Consider the following 10,959-nt stretch of genomic DNA (forward strand, 5'->3'; position numbering starts at 1 on the left):
TAGAAGTTTTCGGGTTGTCACATCATCCCCCCGTTAGAGGGAATTTCGTCCCGAAATTCAAGAATAAGAATATAACTCATGGCCTTGGAAAAGATGGAGGTACTTAAGGTTCATGGGAATTGCAAATGTCTCATCGGGCCGACACTTCTTTAGATTCGATATGTGGGAGGCGGAATGGAACTTGCTAAGTTCTTGAGGTAACTGGATTCGTACATTTACTAGATCGACCCTAGCAAGGATCTTGGATGGTCCAACGTATCTTGGATTTAGCTTTCTATGCTTTTCGCAGCGTATCTGGCCTTTCCAGGGTGAGATCTTCAAGGGACACGTCCACCAATTTCATGGCTAGTGAGGGTGTTGTTGGGGACTTAACTCTTGACTAGATATGTGTCGCCCACCTCAGCCCAGCACAGAGGGGAGTTGTACTTACCACCATAGAGGGCTCGAACGGTGCATCCTCGATACTAGAAAGGTCGCCATTGCTGCAAGAAAGTTCGATTAAGAGTAGATGCGTGTCCCATGACACATCTTCAGTTATCCGGATGGTTCTCTTAATTTGTCCTTCTCTATGTGGATGATACTCTTTGTATGAATAATTTCGGATTTTGAAGAAAGATGAATTCTTTGAAGTTCGCATCTGGTTGTCGTCACGAGCGACGGGAGTTTCGCGATCGAACAATTTAAGACAAATGGGTTTGGTATAACATAGACTCAGTCAAACTAAGCCGTACGACGTCGTAGAGTCGCGTGCTAAGTTAGTTTGGAAGGATCGCTTTGTTATAACATTAATGCCCCAGGGTGAATGCCTCTGGTGTTTGCTGCATTTGATTCGAGGTTAATAGGTACTACTAACACGAGGGTTCTGATGTTTTGAAACTATGAACTTTCATGAAATGGTTCTTACTAGATCTCTCTATGATCGTTTGGTGCATAAAAGTCATGTATAACTACAACTGGCCCTAGCGTATTCACTTAAGCTATCATGATTTGCTTATTAGGGCTTTAAACCTTATAAGGATTATGTGATTCAATCCGGATGAGAATGTAATCACAATTATGAACAATTATTGGGGTTTTTGAAAACGTACCAAAACAAAGCAGGGTCCTTCGATGCTTCCTTCTTCACTGAGGTCAGACTCCTCCGGTTTCCTCATTGTTCTTTTCTGTTGGGCAGTCTATTGTGAAGTGTCCCATTTCGCCACATGTACCACACACTTGAACTATGCTAGCGTCGGTAGTGTAAGTGTCCCATTGTTATCCTTTTGAAAAATACTCGGTATCATTTGTATGGTCTTAGTGTCACAGGGTTACGTGGTTACTAGGATTGTCTTATGATGTTCGGGATACTTTTGTAATTTCTGGTTTCGAAAGGGTCACCTTGTCTCTAGAAAGTTACAATACTACAAGTTGTTTTAAATAGGATTACTTGATGGAATCCTGTGTGATAAAGGTCACCTAAGTATGAGAGGTTTGAGGCATAGATTGGAAAAACATGCCAAGTTAAGTATTAATTGTTTAGTATCTCACAATCTAGGAGTTACATATTGTATGAAATTGGTAATCGCTGCCTACCGAGTTTGATTAAGTTAATGGGATAAAGGTCACCTAACCATTTACTTGATTTGTTACATGGATCCTAGACTTTAATATATTAATGTTTTAAGAAACAATAAAAGGTATTAATTTTTGAAGACTAAATATTGAAAATACTAAATGAAACTTCGTTAAATTCTGTTGATAACTGTTAATAATTTTACGCCCTGCAAAATCCCTCTCTTGTTGAGTTCCTAGAGATAGTAACATTTTATGATTATAATTTCTATTACTGGTATAATATCGTGAGGTTCTACCTTAAGGATAAATAGAAATTATATATACTAAAAGATCTCATACCTGAACAACCTCTGTAAACCAGTCAGTTTGATCATGATACTTTGATGGAAGTATTATTGTGATGATGTTGATGTGTCTCACATCATACTGGAGTAATTAACCTTCACATACAGAAAGTATTTGATAATTATGAAACATATCAGATGTCTCATCAAGTAAATCAGATATACAATCTAAACAGTAGAAAGTGCTTCAAGTTTGTTCAAGCATTGAATAAAGGAAGTTTAAGAGATTATGTACTCAACTAGGCTTATAGTTAAGTTAAGGGAAATACAACATAAACCCAAAAATCAAGAAAGGACCAAATGATTAGTGATGTTTCTATTGTGGAAGAAACTAGACACTAACAGTGGAATTGCTCCTCTTATCTCGTCGAGGTAAAGCAGTTTGACTTGGATAAGACTTCAAATATCTATATGATAGAAATATTTATCTTTCCATCATTCACTTGAGTGTGTTATACTTCAGGTGACACAAATAATTGATATTATGTGCTAATGATTGGATGAAATAATCAACTGATTACAAACGAATGATATTCCGTGCTGAAGATATAACAAGTGATGTTATAGTCTTTATTTAAACAATAGATTTTTTGTACTTATTCTTATAGGGACATCTAACAATCATAATTTATGAATAAATTTGGATTTACTAATCGTTTAATGGATGTTCATATTCATGTTCAGAAACGATGTATGATGTGTTAAAGAATATTTTCTCGTAATGTTAATTATGAAGGAAATTTATAAGTTTTCATTAAATTGGTAGTTCTAATAATAACACCTAATTAATCAAGTGATATTTGATTGGAACTTATTTATGTCATAATCATCATGACTATATAAACAAGGAATATATACCAACTTCAAAAGGATGGAATTTTTGAAGTCAAATGAGCTTGATTCATTTGATATATGTGGATCCTATTTATATGGGAAGATGATTCACAAGTGTCTTTATCTATTAATAGTTAAAGAACAAAATTTTTGACAAAGAGTTATACATAAGTGATGAATGTAATCTTTTCAATCCATGAATAGATTTAGTGATGGATACTTAGTCAATTTCACTGAAGGCTTTTATTCGTTATTGTTGAAACCTTTGATTTGATCAAACTGTTTCATACTGAAGATTGAAATACAACTTAATGAGATCAAAATTAACATTTCGTTGTGATAAAAACATGAGTTTTGTAAACCAAGTCTTCTTAGAACATCTTAGGAGTTGTGGAATTGATTCACAACTCATTCCGTCAAAACACTCACTTGTCATTAGTATGGTTCTTGTGGCACCGGATCACCTGGTCAGTTGGATCTATCTTTTGATGTTCGAGGTAGCCTTCGAAGCCTATAGTGGGATAGGGTAACCTGGCCACTGGTTGAATGTCGATGGTACAAGTTTTTGAAGAGGATAAAACATAGACTTTTTTAGCCTATTATATGATGTTTTAAAAAGAAATATTTACTTTATAAAATTTTGAAATTATGCTCACTGCAACAAATATATATTAAATATATATTTTCCCAAACAAGTAGATTAAATACTTTCATAAGACTAAACATATAATAGTTTGTCCTTATTTAAAAGGTATGGAGTTATAGAGCTTATGTTCGACAATGATCTTAACCACTCTAGCATCCACTATTACATTTCTATAGACTATCATAAATGATTGTTTAAGATAAAGTCTCCACAAATCCCATTAATTGTCATTCCAGAAGACAAGTTCTTAGAAAGTTCTTTTTCTAAATGGGATCAATTTGGAACTTTAAGAGCTAAAGATCCATAAGATAAATGCTTCATAGTTTGGAACTAGCAAGTTCTCAACTATTGTTGAATCTGCTCAATAGTTGATGAGAAACTAATAAAACACATAGAGATGCATTAATGTGTGATTATCAAGTATGGGTTTAATTAATCTTTCTCGATATATTATAAATATAAAGAGTTAGTGAGTTTTCAAAGGAAAAAACATACATGAATGAAAATCCTTCCAGATTTAAGCTAACATCTCAAAGTACGAATATTCTTTATTATAAGATATATTACATAGTGTGATTTGATTATAAATCAAGATGACTCTAGTGTTTTCTATAAAGCTAGTGGGAACGCAGTAACAATCCTAGCCTTATATGTAGCAGACATACTAATTCATGGAATAAGGATATATATATATATATATATATATATATATATATATATATATCATGACAACTTAAATGATTAAGTAAAACTACATTAATAGTTAAGGATCTTAAAGAGCTTAAGATAAATGACTCTAAGAGAGTTTATCTTGTTAAATACCACATGACATGATTTTAAGCAAAATCCTAGTGCAAATGATTTGAACTACATAATATGATTGTATTCTATGTGCTGCTGCAATTGGATTAATCATATATGTCATGATTATGCATAAAGGCCAAATAAGTCGTATGCTTAGAGCATGTTGATTAATAATAGTGTAATCCAAGAATAAGTCAATGTGTGACTTATAGGAACATTCTAAAAGTACTTGCGAGAACTGGAGAAATATTCCTAATATGTATAGTATTTGAAATAAATCTATGTTTAAAGCTGTTACACATGTGCTAAACTTTCAAATTGATTGAGAGGACTCTCAGTCACAATCGGGTGTATCCTCATTATAGATGAAGAACAGTTACATGGATAGTGTTTCCATGTAGATTTTAATTACAGCTACACATCGGAGTTAGAGTACATTGTGGTTTGGAGAACCACAAACTAAGATGCTTAAAGGATAGTTCATTATAACTATGAATACTATGCTAGTATTGGCATCTAAGTCATATTTAAGCATCTAATACATTCTAAATAATTTTCTTTATATATATATATATATATATATATATATATATATATATATATATATATATATAACTGAAAATGTTTGTATTCGCAAATTTTATACTAATAAGTTTTGTCAAATCTACTTAACAAAGATCCTTCATTAGCCAAAGCATGAAAGTCAAGCTGGTGCTATAGAACCTCGTTAATATCAGTAGATGTATTTGATTGAAATTTAATATTTGGATATTGGAACAATACAAGCAACATATATTTTAATGAATTGATATATTACATATGAGGCTTTCATTAAATATATGTTGTGTTCGATATTAGCATGTTTAAATCCTTGAATAACCAGGTTATTCTAAATGTCTTTAGTCGTTCATAGTTATGGGAGCATCTGTGAGGTAAGACTAATATGAGTGGATTGGTTATTTTCATGGAGATGAAAATAGCAAGAGTTGCTACCAACTTCGTAGGTACTTGATTAAGCGAATAAGTATTGGTCTTAACCCGCATCAAAATCACTTTATGGATAGTATTCATGAGTGATGTTTTGATCAAAGTTGTATCTTTGTATTCTTAGACCTGAGATACATATTTGGGACTTGAAGTGTAGAAATTGTTGTGCTTTGACATGGTTTAATGTTATTCCGTAAAAGGCAGTCATAAGGGCCATTGTTGGGTATGACATGAACTACATTGATGGGCGTATGTAGTCAAGACGGGATTTGTCCCTCTTATTCGTTGAGAGTTAGACATCTAAGGCCTTACTCAAAGTTGAACACTAAATGAGATTGATTGTGATACATGTTTCATGTTCGACATGATGTTTGAGAAAAAGGAATAATTGATACCAAACCTTTAGTAACAACTGTAGCCTAGAGCTCATAGAATTGGTTGTTGATGATATGACACCCTTCATATGTTGTTATGGGCAGTAGCCCGTTACTAGACGCCAACTACTGTCTATATCAGTATGTAATGAATCTTGTGCAAGTGGAGTGACGTTATGTCTATATATCATTTTGTAATGAATCTTGAATCTATATTCCTAAGAATCATTACGGAGTAACATTGCTAATAATATATGATCCTATAGGGTGACACCTTTATCAAGTTGACACATTTTGTATATTTATTATTAATATGATTATTAATGAATAATACCAATTCTTGTATTTAATTAGGGAAGAATTATTGTTTTGTGAAAATAATAATTATAAGAGAGTATAACTAGTTATTATTTCATATGGTATGAATTAATAAGTCATGCACAACCTTTTGGAATAGTTGGATTCTTTTGTATTTTACCTAAAGACAAAGTTTATATTTTATAAACTTTGAGTTTATAAATAATAAAAGAATCTGTCTCTTTTGAAGAGTGTGATCGAAAATCTTATTTAAAGAATGGAGGTTGTTTGTCAACCTCCATACCATGTTGCGCATATTTCTAAAGGCTACCATTACTTTAGAGTATTTTAATGGAAAGCCCTTACTTTGCATGAGATATAAAATGAGAGATTCATGCATGAAAATTGGCTAGTTTTTTTTGCTTCTTCCTCCATATGTTCGAAGCCTCTCAATATCCTCCCCTCTTTCTCTCTCTCTCTCTCTTGAAGTTAGTTTGGTGGTTTAAAAGCTTCATTGAGTTGCCTCCTTTAGTGATTATTTGAGTTAATCACTTAAAGGATTAAGACACTCAAGAATACAAGAAGTAACTACCATTCCAAGTTCCTTACTCTTAATGGTGGATACACATAGAAAAATCATATTCTTTGATTTTTGTTATCTTCATCAACACCCCAATTCCAAGTTGATTCAAAGGCTTCAAATGTTGTCATTCTAAAAACTCATTGGTTGTTTTTTTTTATTTCATTCTAACCTCTATAAATGGATCCATGATCGTTTGGTTTTGTTATAAACTAAAAATAAACTTGTTATTTTTTAAAGTCTTCCGTTGTGTTTTTTGTGAAAAACAAATTTATATTTTGTATCAAAACCCATCAGCAAGTATCATGCATGATGGAATGGGGGAAAAGTATCAGGTTAAAGGTCCATGGAATGATCAAAATGTGGTAAACATGGGGCAAAAGGAGTGTACTTGTAGAAAGTGGGGGCTTACTAGAATTCCATGCAAGTATGCAATTGCAACCCTAAATGAAATGGCAGACAGTGCTGAAAATGTGGGAGAACTATCAACCTATGTGCATAAGGTGTATTGGATTGATAAATGGAAAGAGATGTACTCTTTCAAGGTGGAGCCTATCAAAGGTAGAGTCATGTGGCCTAACCGTGACTACCCAACAACTCTTGTGCCTCCACCACACAACAAAGTTATAGGCAGGCCAAAAAAGAAAAGGAGGATTACAACAGAGGAAATGATTGAAATTCAGCAATGTATGAGCCAAGAAAATAGTCAAATTCAGAATGAAAGTTAAACTCAAAAGTTGAGCAAGAAGTTTTTGACTGTGACATGTAGTAAGTGTAACCATAAGGGACACAATTCAAGGACCTACAAGGGCCAAGGTGGAAATTGATGATTTAATATTCTGAAGGGGTAGTGTTTCTACAAGTCTAAGTTTAGTATAACTTTATGCTCAAGTACTTTGGTTGTTTATGTTAGTTAAGACTTGCTAATGCAATTTAGTCTTTTTGGTAATGATTGTGTTTTGGTAATGTACTTTAATGCCCTTTTTTGGAATAGTGTAATCACCACTCTTGGGATTAACCTGTTATGGTATGCTATTGCTTTATTTTATCTTGTTTTATATATACATGATTTATGTCAACTAGTAAGTTGTTAAGGAAATGCACTCAATATATGCATGGTTTGTGTACACCTTTATAACATGTTATGGGCCCAATTACACGTAAGCATATTCCCTTTGGGCCCAAATATCATGTTAATTGGCTAGCAAGGCCCAACAAGCATGATTTGAAACTTTCAAGCCCAAAGTTTGTAAGTTAGCTCATCATAGTTATCGCGTGTTTAACGGAATGGCTTTGGTTTAACGATTTTGTTTTGTTATTGATTCGAGACCGAATCAATTCGTTTATAACGATAATTGTTATTGAGAGTGTACTTGTTTTCCATTTCGTCGGTAGTCGTGGATCTTGTATTTGGAATTTAATTTGTTTGAAAATAGAGTTTAACCCTTTACATTACCCTTCTTTTATAAAAAATAACACTTTTGGTCCTTTTATACAAAAGAACTTCATTTTTACTCCTTAAAACCCTTTTTCTTGACACTTTTGTAATATATAATTGTTGAAAACACGATTTTAACCCAAAATTTACGTTGTTGACAGCTTCAGCCCCTCCAGAATAATGTTTCTCGGTTAGGAACCCATTTTTCACAACTTTTACAGTTTTGGCCCAAAATTTAAAAAGTTTACATTTTTTGTCCCTTTTGATAGTGAAAAGCATTTTTGACCCTTAAAAACATTTTGTTATGCTAATTACCCCCCTGTTTTACAGAAAGTTACGTTTCAGCTCCTCAAACTTATCATTTTTCGCATTTTGAGGCTTATTGGGCCGAAAAGCCCATAATTAGCCCATTAAGCTAAAAATTTACATTTTAAGTCCCTTGAAATTCCTAATGTTCATAAAAATATTTATAGAAACTGTCTTGACCCTTTTAACCTTCAAGAAACCGTGACTTGTTGATTTTTACCCCAAGTTTGTATTTTTGACAATTTAAGCCCAAAAATGGGTTTTATGTTAGAATATGTTCATCATGACCTTATAAGCTATTATTCTTGACTTGTTTAGTGTAAGATAGCTTAGTTTATGTTTTTTTCCTTTCTCATGTCTTAGATCTCGGGTTTACACCCCTTTTTGGTAACATATTCATCACAAAACACATGAAATCACACACATACATGCATCAAATCACACATAGCATACATATACACATAGATCTACACATTTTCTTGTATTCTCCCCCATAAACTCATAAAAACCGAAAAGAAAGGGGGTATGAAGCTCACCTTGAGTGTGGTTTCGGTTTTTGAAGGAAAAGATGAAGAATATTCGATCCTAGCAAGCTTTCTTGGAGGATCTCGAACTTAGATGTTTCAAAGATGTGAACTACTTGATGAAAACCTCTTGAATCACAAGCAAAACTCGAGATTTTTGGATAAAGAAGAAGAGATGTGTCTTAAGTGATTTAGAGAGAATTTTTGTGAGGTGTGTGTGTTTCTTTGTGTCTTCGGCCAAGAGCAAAAGAGAGAGGAGAGGAGAGAGTGAGATTGCATGGAAATATGATAAGTGCATGGAAGTTTGAAGTGTAATGCTTAGTTATCCCACAAACAAAAATGATGTGGCATGCAAAAAGTCAACCCTTCCTTTCTTTTGGGCTTGGGCCGAGAATGCAGAGGGAAAGAGAAAGAATTGGGCCCTTAAATGCTTAAGCCCAATTTATAAATGATTTAGATAATGCTTGGTCCAAATAAATCAAGAAATGATTTTTATGGCCTATTAAGGCTAATTAGGTTAGTTATGGGACTTCGAAAGGAGTGGAGAAGTGTGAGCATGATGGTGAAAAATCAACAAAGTTTTGATACTTCGACTTTGAATGACTTGTATAATCAATTAAAATCTCATGAAAATGAAGTGAATGAAATAGCTTAAGAAGCTATAGCAAGTCTTGGTGGTCCTTTGGCTCTAGTTTCGAAGGTTTCAGAAAAATAAAGTGAAAAATTGAAGTCTGATGAAGAAGAAGGTTTTTTTGATGAATTCTGATGATGAGGCTGTTGCTTTTTACTCAAACAATAGAGTAAAGAAATTTTTTAAGAAACCTTTTAATCCAAAGAAGTCATCAGATTCGAAGGGTAGTTTTGAGAACAAAAACAAACTGGATGAAAAGAAAATAGAAATGAAGACAAATTCGAAGAATGAGATGGAGCAAATGAAGATGCTATTGAAAGGTGATACAGGGATCAATTGTCATTATTGTTATGGAGCAAATCATTTGGATGTAGATTGCTTGTTGAGGAATAAGGAAGAAAAGAAGAGTAAGACAAAGGATGAAGCTTACTACACTGAGAAACTGGTGGAAGTAAAGAAGAAAGCGAAGAATTTGTCATTGGTGGCTCATGGAGAAACTGAATCGGATGGCACATATCAAATATGGTCTTCGGGTTCAGATGATGAAGAGATGAAAAATCCAACTCATTGAGCTATGTATGCAAAAATGGAAGAGGATTCAGATGATGAACAGACTGACAAAGTGTGTGGGCGATGCTTCGTTTCGAAGTCTACTGACAAGTCGCCCATGACTACCAAGGTACGTAACATTCTTGAATCTTTTAACATTCCAGTTTCTGCATATAATTTTGAGTTAGTATCTTTTGATGAAACTGTTACTTACTTTGATTCAATCATTGTTTCTGCTAGCAATGAAGCAAAAAAGTTAAGTGATCAATTACTAGAGACTAGAAAAATGTTGGATTCAAAAGTCACTAGGATTGATTACTTAGAATTGCAAGTTTCAAATATCATGGAGGATAGAGAAAAATTAGGAAAAGAAGTAAACTTGTTGTTAGCTCAGAGAAATGTTTTTTGTAATTCAGCAAAACGATTGTATGGAAAATTAACTGAGTTACATCATTCGTGTGAAATAAGTAAGGAACAACATAGAAAATTAGTACCATTTTTAGCTTATTATAGAGCTAAGGTTGATAGTATTTCATATGATTGTGAAAAAGAAATTTCTGATTTCAACAAAGTTCCAGATGATAGGTTTAGATATGGAATTGCAAAAGTCGAAGATTATTTTGATGCTAATGATTTAGTAAAAATTGTAAATAAAACCTTAACTAAATCAGAACAACTTCGAATTTTGAAAAAGACTGAGAATTCTACATCTAGTAGTGAAACTAATAATGCTAATAGTGAAGAAAATTCTGATAATATTAGTGAAATTAGTGATTTAGAAGATGTAGATTGTTCACAGTTGTCTGTCATAAATGTTGCAAATTCATTTAAAGGAAAGGAAAAATGTGACGATTTATTAATGAAAATTGAAACTAATAAACCCTCAACTTCGAAAGTTTGTGATATGGAATATGTGGAAATACATGAGAGTCAAACGGATGATAGTGACAATGAAGAAGAAAATACAAATTCAAAGCAAAGTCAAAGGTTGGAAGAAACTGAAATTCCTCGAGTGGTTGTTGATCAAGTCTATTTGGATACACAAGAATTTGAGAAAATTCTTAGTGAAAAAGGTGCTCATTATCTTGAAT

At 33.0% G+C, this 10,959-nt stretch overlaps 1 protein-coding gene across 1 annotated transcript; it reads left to right on the top strand.

Annotated features, from left to right (window-relative positions):
* The first annotated feature begins 6,725 nt into the window (after window positions 1–6,725).
* Window positions 6,726–7,148, top strand: LOC145052098 (uncharacterized). Its single transcript, XM_078999907.1, has one exon. The coding sequence runs from the start codon at window positions 6,726–6,728 to the stop codon at window positions 7,146–7,148; it is 423 nt and encodes a 140-aa protein (XP_078856033.1).
* Window positions 7,149–10,959: the final 3,811 nt, after the last annotated feature.

Source organism: Lactuca serriola, chromosome 1 (assembly GCF_051521515.1).
Source record: "Lactuca serriola cultivar US96UC23 chromosome 1, Lser_US96UC23_V15, whole genome shotgun sequence".
In the NCBI taxonomy this organism is placed as follows: Eukaryota; Viridiplantae; Streptophyta; class Magnoliopsida; order Asterales; family Asteraceae; genus Lactuca; species Lactuca serriola.